Source organism: Lagopus leucura, unplaced genomic scaffold, assembly GCF_019238085.1.
Source record: "Lagopus leucura isolate 7727_CA_CO unplaced genomic scaffold, USGS_WTPT01 Super-Scaffold_100052, whole genome shotgun sequence".
Classification (NCBI taxonomy): domain Eukaryota; kingdom Metazoa; phylum Chordata; class Aves; order Galliformes; family Phasianidae; genus Lagopus; species Lagopus leucura.
In genome coordinates, this window is record NW_024962298.1 from 1343861 (window position 1) to 1362179 (window position 18319).

General features: G+C 45.4%; 1 protein-coding gene across 3 annotated transcripts in view; it reads right to left on the bottom strand.

Moving 5' to 3' along the window:
* The window catches only part of NPTN (neuroplastin), a 47010-nt gene that overhangs the window by 17533 nt on the left and 11158 nt on the right, over positions 1 to 18319 (bottom strand). For all 3 annotated transcript variants that reach the window (XM_042885661.1, XM_042885660.1, XM_042885658.1), the window contains exons 2-3: positions 6023 to 6194; positions 1873 to 1967 (exon numbers count right to left, since the gene is read on the bottom strand). In XM_042885661.1, coding sequence (XP_042741595.1) covers positions 1873 to 1967; positions 6023 to 6194 — 267 coding nt within the window. The remainder of the gene's footprint in view (positions 1 to 1872; positions 1968 to 6022; positions 6195 to 18319) is intronic.

Here is an 18319-nt window from a genome sequence, read left to right on the forward strand (position 1 = left end):
AATGATGATTACTCAGTTGTATTTAAACATAAATTACCTGTGAAAAGTGGTTAGGAGGATTAATTATCATTCTCCTCCTGCCCTTACTGCCAGTAGTTCAATCAGATATATTGGCTTTTCTTTCTAGAATCTTCAATCCCCTGTCCCTGCATAAACCTCTCTGCCACCAGACAGCAGAGAAGCCTTAAGCCAAAGGTTTCCAAAAGGTCTTTTGACAGATTATACAAAGCTGGAACGGGTCTTATTCAATCCATCACCAAAGCTGTGCTTCCTGACTCTGGAAGCAGTTTGTCACTCTTGAAAGCAGCCTAAGGAAGGCAGAAAGAACCAAGATCTTAATTAAGATATTGAAAGATTCAGCAGTGACGGTGCAAGAGCAGAATGCAAAAAAAAACCAACTGTTACGTGCCCAGCCCTTCTTAGGCCAACAGAAACTTGCAGCACTTTCACAAGAATGTGTATTCTAGATTTTCTTCTTCTTGGCAGAGCTATTGCATCATGCTGGCTATAGCTTGAAAGATTATTATATGCGAGATCATCGAAAAGCATTTTAAAATCAAGGTAGGAAGTCAGCAAGCTTTTCTTGGTGCAACATCAATTGGATTGCTTATTTATCCAGCAATATTTATCTTCCCGAGGAAACTGTGTGTGCAGTTCAGGGGGCTTCATCTCCCAAGAGATTCATAACATTACTGTGCATGGTCATTGTGCACAGACTGCTGAATTAGCCCCACTTCCTTACACTGCACTGGGGAACCTGCCCATGCACTACTCAACGAGGCACCAGAATCTCCCAGGGAAAAGGTTTCTCACCACAGCTGTTCCAACAGCACAGAGGAATCTGTGTGTCTGAGCTGGAGATGGAAGGAAGACGGTAAGTAACACTCATTTAAACTCCAAACAAATTTACAGTAGTGGTGAAACAAGCATTAGTGTAACCCCAGGCACACACAGCCTGGGTGCAAGAACTTTCAATCAAGTTTCTGATTGATCCCATCTGTCTTTGGCTAACAGTGCTGCCATAATACATCAATTCCATCTCACCAGAGGACGTAAGAGGACCACAGCCACAGTGCTGTCCAGCAATTCCCAGTTATTTGATGAACAACTTGAACAGCAATTTAATGCTGTACAGAACATCATCATCTTCACTCTATCCCCTTTCTTGTTGTTTAACATCTCAGACACTGTTCTTTTGTTGGTGCAAAGACCACATCTGATTCTTTTGCTCTGCTTTCTAGCCACAATTTTAGGGCCCTGAAGATTTCAGAAAAGTACCAGCATATAGAAGACAAAAAAAAACAACCATGAAAACCCCAATCTGGCACAGGGCACCTGTTCCAAACTGGCACCCAGGCTTCCCCAGCAGTTGAAACAGTCTCCAGACAAAAACCTGCAATACACCAGATCCAAGCTGCCACCTGTGAGATGCTGGTTCTCACTTTTTCTCCATTCTGGAAGAGATAAATTCAAAGCACACTGGATTCACTCAGGAGGCCTCATTCACCATTAGGAACAGGAAGGAAGTCACAGCTAGCTGTCTGTGCTCGGGGAAAGGCATCTCCTCGTGCTGCTGGGCGGGCATGCTCCTTCCTAATAGCCAGAATTGCCAAAGGAGCACAGAAGCAAGAACCGGAAGGTATCTCAGTGCCCTCCACGAGAGCAACGTTCATATTCCTGTATTGCTGAGATCTTACCTCTGGATTTTCTGCAAGACTTCCTCTGAAATTATAACCAAAGATTGCATACAGGCTTGTTTTTGCAAGGAAGGACGAAGCAAGTCCTCTTGTACAGACACGGAGCGCCAGGGGCGGTGAAAGCATTTCTCTTTTAAGGGGGGGAGACAAAAGAAAACGACAACAAAAAAAGTACCTCTCACTTCTATAGTGGCGTTGGCTACAGGAGAGTTTGCAAACACAAACACGCACAAGTATTCCCCTGACTCTTCTGCTCTGGGCTTCAAAATCCTGCAGACAGGGAGAGAACACATGAGCTGTGTTAGGTACCATGTCAGCAACCAAACACCAACAGGACAGGAATGCTCCCCCCCGCACACACAGTTTAACCTTTTAACAAATTACAGCTGTTACATTCAACTTATTTTGTGTGTTGTAGAGATGTGTCTGTTCAAAATCACTGTCTTTTGCCCTGAAAAAGGGTGAGCTGTAGCCTGGAAAGGCAGCACCAACTGAGCTGGAGAAACTGCATTCAGTTTGAAAGCAAAGGACTCTGATCATTACTCACTACAGCCTGCATGGAAAATAGGCAGATAAGTCACATTTCTCTACCTGCAATGAAAACTGGACATCCAACTGGAAATTGATAAACTAGAAAACAATCAAAGCACGTGCTGTCATCTCACATCATGTCATTCTTTTTTAATAGCAGATATGGTACTGCTCCATTAACAGCTTTCCCTAAGCCAAAGTAGGTATGGAAAGATCTGCAAAAGCTGGTCAGCTCATGAAGCAAGGTGCTAAAGAACAATCCAGTGCCATTTAGAAAATCAGGAAAGGTCTGAGCAGTAACAGCAAGCAGAAGTGAAAACTGATGTAGGCCAACCATAAGAAAACTGTAGCTGCAACAAATGAGAAAGTAAAATTTACTCCTGAAATGATGCTAACTTCCAGTTCACCACCTTTTGCTGGCCTTTGAAAAGCTTGTGGAAATGAATTACTGCTAAGCTCTACCTGTACGTTCAAGTATTTATTGACAGTAGACATCCTGGAGTATGGAAACACACTGTGAAGTGACACAGCCTACATCTCCATAATGAATAAACAAAATATTGCTGGGGTTCTCCCCAGTGATCCAAAAGGCTTTAAAAAAAAAAAAAACATTGAGTGAACAGGACACAGATGAACAGAAATCCTGGAGAAGAACACTGCAGCAAGAGTTTAATTACACATGGAAACTGCTTAGTCACATGGAAAAAGCTGCCCAGGCTGACACTGTGCTTTCACTCAATCTCCACTGCTTTTACAGCACTCAGAGTCATCAGTGGAAATGTAAAGCTAGTTATAAACTTTATGCCTTTCAGATAAAGGTAACACCCACTTTCCAGAGTTAAGAAAGATTACCTCGATGATAAGGAATGATCTAACATCAAAGCCATCACTGCAATTTAGCTGGCAGCTGGGCTGGAAAAGCACTGGCTCTGAACAGCAGCACACGCTGACACTGCTGGCTAAGGGTGGCCAAGTCCTCAGCCAGCTGCCATGGGACAAACCTACCTGCACACTTCCAGAATGAAGCTGCCCTGAAGCTCAAGGCCTCAGTTCTGTGAGGCTCTAACGTTTAAGGAAGTGCACTCTGGTCACCGTTTTTCAGTCAGTTTTTAAGAAGTGATGAGAAATGTTTGTTGTTGTTCTACATAGACTCCACTAAAAGTGAAACTTCAGCCTCCAGAACAGCTTTATTGCTTTATGGCGTTGCTACAGGTGCAAACTGATACAGCTGCAAACTGTTCAAGGCAGACCAGAGCCTGAAAGGAGTGCGTTTAGCCAGCAGCTTCCCCTGCCCTGCGGCTCCAGAAGGAGCCCAGCTTCTCACAGCCACGAACGTTTCAGCAGACAGCAAGCAGACATTTTATTCAGTTCAACCCTGCAATCTGTAACCCAACCCTGAATTAACCAATGAAGAAAGAAGTCACCACTTCACTCCTCCTAACTACAAACACAGATGAAGGGCATTTCCTAGAATTAAAGCACAGGATGACCAGAACCACGTCCAGATGCTTCCCACTGTTTATAAGGATGCTCTACAATTGATTCTGACTCATTTTTTTCATCAAAATTGTTTATTAAAAGCTACGCTTAAATCTGGGCTTTCCTGCTACAGCTGCCAGCCAACAAGAGCAGCTGAATGAAGAATCAGGGAAGATGTGCTTTCTGCAGCTCTGTGCAGCAGGATTTTTGAGGTGGGTAGTTTAACCCACAGATTATGAGACTTTCTGCTTCACAAACAGCACTGAACTTCAAGTATTAACTATAAATATACATATATATAAAACCATACAGCAAACCAACACATATCAGTGACTGAAACACCAAGAACCAAAACCTGTTTTGAAAAGGAAATGAAATCTGACGTGAGCAAATAATTATGGAGCAAATGGTCAAGTCAAATAATCTCTGAACTGTTACTATTTTGACATTGTTTCCATTAATCCACTTACATAATTTGGTATTTCTGGATCTGAAAAACAAAGAAAGCAAACTAGAAGTTCATGAACACATCAGATGCAGTTCAGAAATGCTCCAGAAAGCCTCAAAACACAGCATGCAGTAAAGCAAACTATAAAAGAGCAGGAATCCAAGCTTACATTTTGAACATTAATTGACCAAATTCTCAAGCTGCCCCTGGTTGCTCTACCACACTCCTCCCCACTGAGAACAGGGAGGCTTCCTCCACTCTGCTCACCTCACTGCTCCTTCAGGAATCGAAAACTCCAAATAATTCTACTTGACATAGAAATTCAGAAGGAAAAAACAAACAACCCCCAGCCTGGGACAGCTTTTAGAGAAGTTAACCTTGACAGGTAGTTTCTGGCAACCTGTGAGTTTCCATAATCCTGATGCAACGTGCCTTTTTCATCACTCCAGCTGGTGCTTTTGTACAAGGCTGCTCATCACGTTAAACTCTAGATAAAGCAAAGCCTTTCCATCTGAGATGCAGCACTGAACGTCACACTGAGCACGTGGTGATGCATCCAACAGCATCTATTTACAGAAGTAGGGTATTGAACTGCAAAAACTGAAGCAATAACGCAGGTGGGTTGTAAAGTAAAAAGGAACAGCATGAACACAGCTTGCTCAAAATCAAGTGCAACTTCCATAACTTTGTGGTGAATTTTCTCTTTGCCAAGGCACTGAGAGCCTTTGATATTTCCTAATTCTGTGCCATTTGTGCAGTAAAGAGAGCAGAGAACTGTGGCAAAGATAAGAGAAGCCAGGAGGGTGCACAGGCAGACAGGGCACGGCATAGCAGATGCGCTGTAACAGCCTCACCCTGCTCCTCTTGCTGGTGCTTGTAACAGCTAAATAGCAGGCTCAAAACCAGTCTTGTTTCTCTAAAGAGAAATACCACAGGTGGTTAAGATGTTCCCTAAGTGCTTCCCAATTTAGCTTAGCACTGAACAGAAGGTTGTGCTTGAGGCTCATTCTAGCTCCAAGAGAAGGAAATGAAAGCTTGGGAGGGGAAAAAAGCAAGGAATTCACATACACAGAACAGATCTCTGGTGGCATGGCTGAACATGTTCTGTGTGCCCTCATCAACTCCACGGCCAGGAAGCACTACTGCAGGAATGCAGAAACCCTGGAAGGATTTCTGCTACAGAGGAATGGAAGAGCTGGTCATATACATGCTGTTCTCCTCCACACCCTTAGATGGGAAGTAGAGACAAATCTGGAGCACACACACGTGGAACACATTAATGCTGAAAATACAGATACACTGACATGAAGCATGTGATAGAGCTCTGCTAGTTTAGTCAAGGTTTGGTATCATCTCAAAGTACAGCTCTGACAACACTCAGAACAGTTCCTCACATTCCAAGGTCAGAAAATGACTAAACCAGCTGACTGCTGCGGTGATTTATTCCTGTACAACAGGAGTGCACAGCTGAAAGTTTATCTTCATGCAGATATAAGGAGGACAGAGATAAGAGCACAACATACTGGGAGGGAAGGAAAGCTAGACTTGGTGTTTGCACCTATGTCCGTGTGTTAAAAGATAACCCAGAAAAGAAGCAGAGGAGTTTAGAGTGCAATGAGCCTATAATAACAAAGTCTGCTGTGTGCTTCTTGATGCTATGTTGACGTGACCCACACAGGACAGCTGTGTTACTCCAGCACTATTCACAAACAGACTTCTTGCCAAGCCCTTAACACAGGTTTTAAGACCACTGGGACACAGACAGGCACCCAAGAGTCCCAGCATCCCAGCAGCAACTCCAAAGCTGCAACTCCACCAATGTTGACATTCTCCAACATAACACGAGATTTTCCCCATGGAGACTTACTTGTACTCTGTAGTGTTTGAGGTTTTCCTAGTGCCAGGAATCTCTTCTCCATTCTTCACCCAGTAGCTGGCAGAGAGGGGGCTGGGGCTGGTGGTGAGGTTACACTGTAACGTGATGGCAGCCTGACCGTACACCGGGATGGTTACGTCCTCGCTGGCATTGATCCTCGGCTCTGAAAAAAACCATGCATTAAGTAGCAAGAAATCATCACGGGGAGATGCGCCACACTAGTCTAAAATTCAACGGGGGAAAGGGAAAGGAAAAGAGACTACACAAGGATCGGCACTGCACTAATTTGGGAGACACCGAGAAAGTCACAACAAGACATCTGACCACCAGAGCAAAGGCAGCACCTTACGGATCAGCTCCCCTATATGGGAAAAGAAAAAGACATTCGTTTTAGTTGGTAACATTGCTGCAGATTTCAGTGCAACTCAATCATTTTTGCACGCTGCTGAACATAAACCAGGTGAATATACATCCCAACAGCACACAGATAAGAAATCAGGCGTTCCTTGGGAAGCATCTTCAATCTGGCTATTCCTCGGCCTCTCTGCTTGTGCTGAGATTTAAAACAGGACCATTTTCTACAGATAACAGCCCTCCAGGGCACATCTTCTGACTAATACCTCACTAATGAGAAACACTGATGGCCACCTAAGGAATCTACCCTGTCTGCACCCTCCGTCCTTCCACGCCACACCTGAGCACTGCCCTGCTGCTACAGAGCCACGCAGAGCAAGCGAGCAAAGTTAATTTCATCAAGCTGAAGAGATGCAGAGCAGCTTCTCCTGTAGGTGGGATGGGACCACGCACCCACTGAATGGGACACACGTCTGAAGAAAAACGGCTCCAAGCAGGCCTCAATGCTTAAGAGTAAAATATAGGAATACACACTGTGTTAAAACTGCAGTCAGGTTTTTAAGGCAACCTGAACCATCCACATTTATGATGAATAAAGCGAGTGTCATCTCACAATGAACCACACACGTGGCATCCTTTGCTGGCTGCAGCAGGGAGCAGGGCTCACAGTTACAGGCAATCACTTAAATAAAAAATAGAACAGAGAATGACAGAGCTTTAGCTTTATTTTCAGAAAATACCTGAAAATACCTTCACTTGTGATGAGGCAGAGCCTCGTGCTCTGCAGCTGGGCCAGCAAACTGCAAGGTGAAGAAGCTGGTCACTAACGAACATCTCAGTGATTTCATGTCAGCAAAGGATTTTTAATTCTTTTTTTTTTAATTATTTTTTTCCTTTGCCTTGCCAGAAGATGCTTGGGATACAAATTTAGCCACAGCCATGCAGCCTTCTGGATACTCATCTGCCAAGTACTTGGAAAACGAGTTATTTAATGGAATGATGAGGGGAAAATAACAGTGCTGTCAAAAAACAGTATTTGTCATTGCATTAACCATCCACTGCTCCAACACAACGCTTTGATTATTGCCCTTAGAGGCAGGCATAAAACGTGCCCACCTTCTGAAAACCCCACAGAGCCATGTGAAGCCCCGCACATCCTTTCCTCCTTGGTTCAGTGGGTGGCCACAGATCTTCTCTTCCCAGCTATTTCAATCACAACTCCCATTTATCTGGTGGGCAATCTGCAGCTACTGTAGCTGTGTTTGGTTTTCTTTTCCCTGACACTTCTCACAGGTAACTCACAATTTCCTGCAACGTGAAAGGTGACTCAAGTCAAATGCATCTGCATCTTTTACCTGCACTGATATTATTTTAGTTTAATAAATGAAGTAACAAATGAAAGCACTCGGGCAGTTCTAACTTCACTTAGTTCTGTAAGACAAACTGCACATGGAATATTACTGGGACAGTGACAACCAGACAAGGATGACAAACTGAAAGATTTTCACACATCCATCATTTGCGCTGCTTGTTTTACGTAAGACCTGGTTGTAAAACAACCTGCAAGTGAAATTCATCATCCAAACTGGTAATGAGATTGAAGCCAGATCTAGCTCTTGAGTGCTAACGTTCAAAACTAAGCTGCACTTGACTTCTCTGCTCCTCTGATCCAGCTGACATTCTCTTGCTACGGTGCTGATGTCAAGCAGGGCCAACAGCAAACCAGGCTCCATCAGCTGGAAATGCCAGCACTGTTTAGCCAGAATTCCTGTTCCAGAGCAGGCTGTGTTCACACAGAGTGCAGCTGCTGAGGCATTTTGGGCAGTGTCAGTTACCATGTTCCCCATCTGCGTGGAAGTCAGCTTCTCCCCTTATCTGTTTCCAGCAGGGACACACAGGAGTTGGATGTCAAGGCATTCTGCCTCCCAAACAACAGTAGGTCACATCTCTTAACATAAATGGCACAGAGCAAAAGCATTAAAAGATTCACTTCAATACTTTTTCCCCCACACGTAAGCGTGAATAAAACACAGAATTGGAATAATTATCCCAGTCACAAGGCACTTAGCAATGCAGTCACCATACACACTCCAGAATTAGCAGCACCAGATGCAATGAGATGGCACGAACTGGGGAGGAAGATGAGAGGTTAGCCTTCAGTCCCCAGAGCAGGTCAGTTTCAGTGGCCTGAGAGGAAAAACCCACTTTCCACATGGAGACATCTTCCCAGCAATTCACTCCCAAGCGACGTGGCCACCATCGCTGACGTGTCACATGAAAAGGATCCGCTCCCTCTGCAAGTTGCTAGAGCCGACTGGACGACAGCGAGAGGAGAGCTGGCAGCAGGACTGGCCACATGCAAGGGAACCAAGGGTTTCAGTGCAGGGGGCATTCCAGGAGATGGTACTTCCTGCAAGACAAACTGTTTCGAGCTTTGTCTTAAGGCAGTATCATTTCCTACACGTACTCAGCTCTTGCTACTGGAGGCAATCGAGCAGTCCATAGACCTGAGTCCTCCAGGACCTGCTCCTCAAAAGGACGACAGAGGGAGCAAGCACTGGGACTGACAGCTGGGTGCGTTTCAGCTCGACAGCCCAACGCCACTTCCATTTTCCAAGTACACCCGTTGGGTTGGCTGCCCATTTTTCCATGTGCATGGATGTTGTTTCCACTTCCCAGGAGGGTCTCTGATCCAGGCCCGCGATGCAGATTTAAGTCACTCTGCCTTTGACTCATTATGTATTTGCTTTATCTCGTTAGAAAACAAGAATTATCACCTATCACCCTACACAAAATCAAAGGCAGTTCTTCTATACCAGTTCTCAAGATATAAATTTCCACTCTAATCTTGCACTGGCCAAAGGCTGAAAGGACTTGGAGCGATTCTGTGTCTACTACATTCTCTGCTTTTGCAAGCTTTCCCCTGCTAAAGGTCACATTCCCAGATGACAGGCTGTTTAGCAAAGGTTATTACTTCAACACTGGAGGAGGGTTTTTTCCCCCTTTCATAGGCTGCACTACGAATAGATGCATAAGTTCAGTGCTGCTGCATCAGAGAACTCATCAGGAAACATGCTGCTGTTTAGGAAGGAAAAGAAACACCACGACTTCATGGAAAAATCTAAACATTCAGAAGTCACACACAACAAAAAGGGAAGGATCTCGACAGAACCAACCAAAATCACGTGAGGAAGGCATTCAGAGGAAATTCCAAGAGAACAGGAGAAATTTAAAAAGAAAATGCAATAGTTAGACCTGGGAAGAACATAGAAATCAAATAAAAAGGCACTCACAGAGAAGCTAGCATCAGGGTGGCTGTAAACCTACTACAGGACTAACGGGGGCAGGGAAGGAGCACAAACTCAGCATCAGGCTCGCTTTCACACACAAGCTATGAGAAACACCCCCAGATCGTCCCACGTCCTTTGATCCTAAGGAGAAGACAGACAGGTGGCAGCACTACAGGCAGAGGAGAAGTGTTGGGTTCGAGACACCAGGACAAGGCAGCAGGGGGGCCAGCGGGGGACACCGGGGAGGTGAGGACACTAGACTGCTCTAGATACTACAGTACCACTACCGTGGGGTGCCGAACTCACTCTGAAGGACGCTTATAGTAGCCTGGGCTCGAATCCACGTTATGGAGGGGTTTTGCCTCAAGTCATTCCTCCTGGGGTCGTTGCTGGCCCTGCACTCGTAAGTCCCAGAGTCTTCCAGGGTGAGGCGGGTTATTCTCAGCACGCTCACCCCGTTCGCCCCGTAGGCGGTGTTAATGGTGACACGGCGCTTCCGAGCGCCATCCCACAGCTGTTTGAAAGACTCAGCCCGGTTGACTTCAGCATACCACCACTGGATCTCTGGAGTGGGATTCCCAACCACATCACAGTACAGTTCAAAGGCGTCCCCCGTGAGCTTAGTTTCTGACATGGGCGACTTGACAAACCCAGCTAGAGGGAGGGGCAGCAGAAACGCAGTGACAGAGCAGCAGAAAACAAAAGATCTTATAAAGAACAAAGCAACGACGTACAGAAAACACTCAGATCAGACAGTGGCAATCTACAGTGACAGCTGTTAACGTGACTTTTAGAGAAAAAGCACAACACTGAGCACTGGCAGCTGAAGGTTAACGCATGAAGAGCACAGCACTCACAGAGGCGAGAGGGATTTCAGTACATGCGCACGGGCAGAAAGGTCGCCCCGTTAGTTAGGAAGCACCTTTGGTGCTGCTCACTTCGAGACCATACAGTGTTTGCCTTTTGAGACAGGATGCTGTGCTGATGTTCACAAGCAGGGCAAAACATCCTTATTATGTGAAATCCTTCAATACTTACCAGCTTCCAAGCAACATCAGGAGCGCAGACACACTAAACTGTCCTTCAATCCTATTTTCACAGGTATCTATCGAAAACTGGGCTGCCTTAAAGCCGGTCTCTTCCCCCACACGCCTGCCTCCCCCTAAAACTAAAAGATTACAATGCAGCTGGCCAGACAGATTATGCAGCACAACCCATCAGATGGCTGAGCTCCCCGGGCAGCAGGGCTCCCAGCCGCAGGCAGAGTGCCACACAAATAGAGACCGATCCAGCCCTCCTCTCAACACCACGGGTTATTTTCAGGATGAGGACTGTTAGTTCAGCAGTAACGTTCCTGAAGCACGTGCCTTAGGAAGCACTTCACAGAGCTACAAGAACAAACGCTGCAAAGAAGTCAATTAGTACCAGAAATCATTCCAATTACAAACCCATCTGACGAGGATTTTCATAGCCTGGCACTCCAGCACTACAGACAGGTGAGCTCTGTGCTCCCAGAAATACCACTGCAAATAATCCATTGCTGGAGGGAGAGGAAAAGGTGTCGCAAGAGAGGTGCTGTAATTACCAGCAGTTACAAACCATGCTAAGAACACCATGCTGTTCCTTGGGGCTGACGAGGATCACACTGCTCTCACATCTCTGCTTCAGCTAACAAAGCAGGCTGGGTTATGGTCCTGCTCTGCTGGACCTGTCCCCATTTCAAGGAACCCCTGGGTGAGGAAACCTGGCATTTCCAAAGAGGCAGAAATCAAGCAGCAAGAGCTGTCTGAACGTGCTCTGCTGGATGCCAAGGGTGAAAGCGACGGCAGGCCACAGCCCACCTTCTCTCCAGGGCTTAGTGCTCCCGCAGTAAGGCAGACAGAACAAGCTGCTAAAAGCTTTGCCCTTTAGTTTGATGCTGCATTAGCTACACTGTTAAAATATTGTAACTTGTGCAAAAAGCCTAAGAAGAAAAAAGATTAAACAGGATGACTGCATCCAAAGGACTCCTCAGCAAATATTCTCGGGGTTTAAGTTCTAAACCCTGGGTTTCCATCAGTTCCAAATCCTCTTGAAAATCGATGTCTGAGATTATGATAAATTTCAATGCAACACTACCAGGAGCTCAGAAATGCTGCTGTCAGTACAAACATCTCCCTAACCTCCCCCATGCCATCACAACAGTGCGCTCTGAAGAGATTCCAGGTTAGAATCAAAATTCCAAGCAGAAGAAATGGGAAGGAAGGTGGCAGAAAAACCCTCATGTGCAGGTTAAAAACACCTGAGATTACAAAGGACTGGCAGTGCCATCAAGAACTGCAGGTAAGAGTCTACAGTTAACGCACACACGCTCAGTAGCTGCGAAACAGCCAAGGCAGATGCATCAAACAGCATCAGTAAATCGAGGCAAGGCAATGCTTCCAGCTACTGCACACCTGCCAGAGGGCATTTCTGATGGAAACACCCAGCCAGAAGCAGCAGAAAGTGCTGAGACCTGCCAGTACCCAGCAGACACGTTAAGAGAAAGGGTTGAACAAGAGCTAAACGTTACACTGATGTTTGCTGCGACACAACGGGCGCCTGGAAACTGAAGGACTGCTGCTTTTTGGCATCTGCCATTTCTGCAATTGTTCAAAACCAAACAAAATGACACTGTACAGATTTCATTGCTTACATAAGAGGCTTTCCATGCCCAACAGTTTCCTTACTTGGTCTTCTCCTCTGCACAGCACTCGCTGCTTTGTTACTGTCACGTTCTGCACAGCTCTAGAAATAGGAGCGTCAGAAGAAAGACTGCAAAACACAAGCATGTCAAGATCACACCAGAACCAACTGACAGCTGAGCAACTGCCCGTGTTTGTATGAGTTAAACCTGTACACTGCAGGGAAGCACCCACGGCAAGAAGAATTTCTACCTTCAGCATGCAAACGTCAGCCCCAGACAGAAGAACAGAGCAGAAGAGAGGTTAACATCCAACTGCTGGCCAAGGCCAGGGCTCTGGGGAAGGAGGCAATGGATCTATCGTGCCTTAAGATGCCAAAGGAGCAGAACAGCCCAAGTCTTACGTGGATCCTTACTGACCACTGCAGTAGGTGTGAGTGCCTTCAAATGCTTACAAGAAAACATTGTTATGAACTTTCAGTAGTATCAGTGATGGCCGTATTTATCCTTATAGCCACCTGTTAGTTCTCCTGTTACTGTGACCTTCCCTCATCCAAAGAAAAAGGTGTTTTGTGCTATTTCTGAACTCTAATTGTTGCTGTGCAGAAAAGAACAAAGAATAACCCAGTGTTAAATACTCTTCACAAGGTTTTTACCAGATATCCCGAGGTAAAATAACTTATCACAGTCCGGAAGATGGAGCAAAGCACGCTATTCTGTTTCCAACCAAAACCTTTTGTTAATAATTTATGGTTATCTGCCTAACAGAATGAACAAAGGGCAGGCAGAAGTTTCCATGTGCAGCAACAGAAACACAAAGCAGACTCTCAGAGCCAGAAGGACAGAAAAGCTCAACACTGCCTGGAGTTCAGGAGGGGAGAGCGGATGAGCAGGCTGACGATTTAAGTGCAGAAGCTTAGCTTTACCATTCCTGTTTCCACTGATGAGGCTCCATCAACAAAAGAAACCTGTTCAGATTAATTCTTCACTAGCCAATATCTGAGCCACCTGTTGGACAGAAGTGAGTGAGGCCAAGCCAAGCTACATCCCAGCTTTGGAACATAAATGACTTGCAGCTCTGCATACCAGCAATACCCCTTCCAACTTCAATGGCAGCAGCCCTGAACACACTGCCCTTAGTGACAGAACCCAGAGAAGAGCCAGCAGCATCCACCTAAGAATACGTGTGGGAGATGCAATAAAGCTCATCTGCTTGCTGACGTTGGCTGTGACCACAGAGCTGAATTCTGCATACAGCCACGATGGGAGCGCTTTCAGAGGCACGAAAAACACTGAACTGTCATTCTGACCAGCTTCTGAAGCCTGTTGCAGCAGCTTGTACCCTGCCTTGGCAGGAGACCAAGGCAAAAACACCCAAAAGACAATTTCTGAATAGCTCTGATCCACCATGGCTGTGACCAAAGAGCTTAAATCCCTCACTTGTTTAAATGAGCACATACAAAAAGAGGATCCTTAGCAGACTGACAATCAGTACAGAATACACCCACAGTCAAAAAACAGCACGAAGGTGGTACCTGACAGTCATCCTTAGCTGCAAAATGCCTGCCACCATGCAAACACCCTTCCAGTACTGAAACCCCACACCAGATGCACCAGGTTGCTAAAGAATCGATGCCAGTGGCACGGGAGAAGCAGAGGGAGAATATTAACCCAAATTAACAGCTAGTCCTAGAAAATGATGCTAAAAATAAAACTAGGTTCTGTCTTTAAGAAGATGCAGATGAATGTCAGCAGAGGTAACACTAGGCCTGTCCCAGCACGACAGAAGCAGCCAGGACCACATGAAATGCAGGTATTCTTGTGTTATTTGTAATTCCAGTTACTGGAAGAAAGAAAACAGTTCAAACCCAGCTCCAAAATGAGAAAAGCATTTGGAAGGTAAGCACAAAAAGCACACCTGATTCCAGCGTGAACCCACAGCGCAGCTTTGGGACTGAATGCTCTGCAGATGGTCATTATGTACAACCAAAGCCATCCTGTACACAGCCTGCTGCCTCACAGTTGTCCCAGCAGGCTGCCAAATGCCCCTATTCCACCACTTGCACAGCTCTGGAGATCCTGTTCCTGTGTCCTACTTGAGAACTTTGCCTGCAATTCCTTCTGTATAGAACGAAAAAAGCTGATACAGCCATTTATTCTGTTCTCTTTGGTCTCTGAACACCCGTAAAAGGTTCCTTATTAATATACAGCTATTCATTTTCACAAATAAATGGTTTCAGAATGGCTTTCCTAAATGGGACAACGAAAGACCAAACAGATTTGCTGAAGAGCTTTGCTGTTGTTGCCCTAAAACACTCCAGATGAGATACAGATGGCACCAGCAAACACCATCATCATCTTTATGCTGAGGTTTATTGCTGGGTTTTTAGCACCAGAAGTAGGCCTTAGGGTTGAAGCTTCCAATAAGGTCTTTTTTAAAGAGCTCTCGTGATACCCTTTTCCTGACTGCTATTAGCAATTACAGATGCCAATACATGTTTCTCTTCCCCCACAAACAACTTTTTCTTGCATTCCCAAATACCCTGGGCTCTGCAGAGGTGAAGCCATGCCAAGCTTTATGACCACCACAGCAGATAAATCACTGGATCTTCAATCCTGAAGTGATATAAAAAAAAAAGAAAGGTGCATTTATGAGGATTTATGAGGGAAAAACCACAATTCAACCCGATGTGAATGCTTCCGAAATGCCGCATTTGTACCATCCCAGGATTCCAAGTGCAGCTGGAGCTCCTCCTGCTTTCAGGAAGGGAGGAGGAAATGACTCCATCACCACACTGAATCACACATACTCTAAGGCCGCTTTCTTTCCCTCACTTCAGCCTGTTTTCAACTTTATTACCTGATAAATCTCACCTCTGGCTTGTATCAGGATATCAAAGAGCTACATCAGAAGCTGTCCAGCTCTTCTTCCCATCTTCCCACCAAGTCCATCATCCGGAAGCCTAAGCAACAACCTTCTGCTATTTAACAGGGACTGCGCCTCATTAACACGTTTTTCTTCCTCACTGAAAAGGTGTTAATTATGTGATAAATTTTTCCAAGTGGAAAAGAAAAAGTCCACAATCCCTCTGACAAGGCACTGCACTCGCATTTCATGTGGGCAGAAAAAAAACCCAGCCTAATTAATATGTAGTGCCTTCCCAATACTGACCTTTACTAAAAGGAAAGTATTGGAAATTAAGTTAAATCTGTAGATAAGAGTGACAGCCATGCTCTGGATAGAGAAGAAGGGTGAGAATTATCCATTCCACAAAGAGCAGTACAGCACAGCACCCGATTTCACTCACCACCTAGCGGGTTTCATGGCTTCCCCACTCATTTATCACCAGAGAACACAGCCTTTAATCATATTGCCCACCAGAAGCAGGTTTGGTTTCATATCACCGATAAGCAGGGGGTTTAATTTTCACAGTGCTCTCACTGCTCAAGAACCTGAATTCCTGCAATCTCATCTTGCAGCTTCACACAGGTGAATGCAGGCTACAACTTGCTATGGGGGAAAACATTACCCAGAGAGCATCATGCAAAATGCATGAGCCCTTGATGGAGCATTAGATTCACTGCACAGAGCAGGAAACCTGAGGATTACTTTCTCCAAGTCCACAGACAGGAGGATTAACGTTGTCTGGATTCAGACCAACATTCCCCAGTGCATTAGGAAGCCTTGCTGAGTCTGACGTGCAAAAAAGATTTATGGCCCAACTAATTCCATTCGTTTGCTGAAGTAAAAATTCAGGGAGCCTTTAAGTAAATGGTTCAGAGCCTCCTCTGCTGCAAGGCCGTCCTGGGAACACATCCTGCATAGCCAACAGAAACTCCTCTGCACAAAGAAACGACCGGCTCCTGGGTCATAAATCAGAGCTCAGACTGGAAAGGATTTCTGAAGGGCCTCTGCTCCAACTGCCTCTTCCAAAAGAAGAAGCCACTCGGATCAGGGCGAGGACTGCAAGCTGCCCATTCATCCCTTCCACAGCCACAGTGCACGCCTCCATTCAAGGCCTCCCTCAGAATTAACGGGCAATGCTTAACTTCACACTTTCAGCAGCAGCTTCCATCTTACGGTCACTTCTTTTCCAAAAGGTGATCTCACCAGCTTTCACAATTTAATGAAAAAACAACCTGTAGGCAGAAACAGCACCAGCATGTAGTAGGAACTACATCTGCGCAGCTCTGATTTCAGAAAGCTGTTTGCACCTCAAGTACATTCCCAGTTTCAACTCTTTCCAGGCATCTCTTACGTTCAGACATCACTGTATGAGTTGTGGTCCGTGTTTACAATGCAACAATCCCATGCCTGTACATCTGATAACACAAGGCAGGAGAAAAGAAAATGGTTCCAAGTCTGGAATACACAGCAAGAGAAGAATAATCAGAACAACAAACAATACCTGCTGCCTCATTTTGGCTGTATGGGTGTCAGCCTGTTAGCTGCAGTCACACTTACAAGTGTAGTGGTCTGCCTGCGGTTTTTCCTACTTCTTTAGCTGGGGAGAACAAAGTTCCTCTGCAGAACAGCACAGTCGGAGGCACCAAGTGCAACACAGACTGAATCACACTCCATTTTGTACAGGAAACAAACCTTGGTAACACATTTTAATTGAAGACTTGGTTACAGCACATTACACACACTGATGTTCCTGCAAAGGGCTCAGGAATGCTGACTACTAATGCAGCGCATTGCACGTACCACCTATTCAGATGACACAGAGGGAGTGACTGAGTGAGGAGATGCTATTTCTACATATCTATGTCCCTATAGAGCATTCTCAAGATCCCACCATAACTCTTCCTCTGCTGAGTGCAAGCTTCACTTTCAGTTTATAGGCTCTTCCTTACCAAAGCCTGCTTTTTGTTTTAAGCCCCATTGCTTAGAGGAACTGAACAAACATCTAGAAAGCTCCAAGTGTCTCTGTCCTGTGAGTTCATTTATTAAAGCGATTCTCTCTGCTTTGGATGTCCTGGTTGGATGAGTTTACTATTGCCACCACCACTGCAGACACGATATAAAAGCCTTACGAAAGTCCTCAGATCCTTATAACGTTAGAATCAATGCTCTCAAACAAACAACTCAGAGACACGATGAAGCCAACTGATCCACCTGAAACATTAACTTGCCTGCAGAATGAGATCCAGAACAGCAAGTTCATCCATTTGTTCCGTGCCACAGAAAGCACATTTGTTTGTATTTCAAAGCAAACGGTAAAGGACTGCTCTTGGAATTCTTTGAAGTAGCTCACATCCACCTCATGTTACACAAAGACAACGGACAAATCCTAGACAGAACTGCATTTAGTTAAGCACGAGCTTGAAACGCTGCATAAGAAAAGCAACTCTGGTTATCCTCATTGAGCAGCTCCCTCAGCCCAACACCTTATATAGCATCAATTCAACAGCAGCGGATGACAAAGCCATGCCGTGACTCCAGGACACACACACCCCAATTCAGAATGAAAACCCCTGGTAACCTGACAGCGCTTTAAAGCCCCAAAGAGGTTTGTCATTACTGGGCTCCTAAGCACAACACGGGCTGCTAAGTGCTCCCCAGGGCTCTCACTGAAGAACTGCTGCAAGAGTCCAGAGACTCTGGGCAGCTTCCATGCTGCAGCCGAGCGATTCCTGTTTGTTCAGAGGTGCACGTTGTCAGGAAGCTGGTTTCAACACTCCAAGCAGCATTTACTGCAAGACTTCCTTCCACAAAGGATTTCCAGCCCAGCTTCTGCAGGTTTTTCCAAAGATTAAGCCTGCACTGTCCTCTGAAGGGGAAGGCATTATTCTCCAGTTCTTTCCATTCCTGCTTATTCCCGACTCAAGTTAGGGACAAAAGGCTTACAATCATCCATGCAGGGGGAAAAAAGAAACAAGCCAAGATTTAATAGTTTTAACTCCTTTTTAGGTCACTACACAAATACTTTCGTTGTAGTTAAGGAACGTACAAGAGCTTCTCTAAAACACAAAGACATC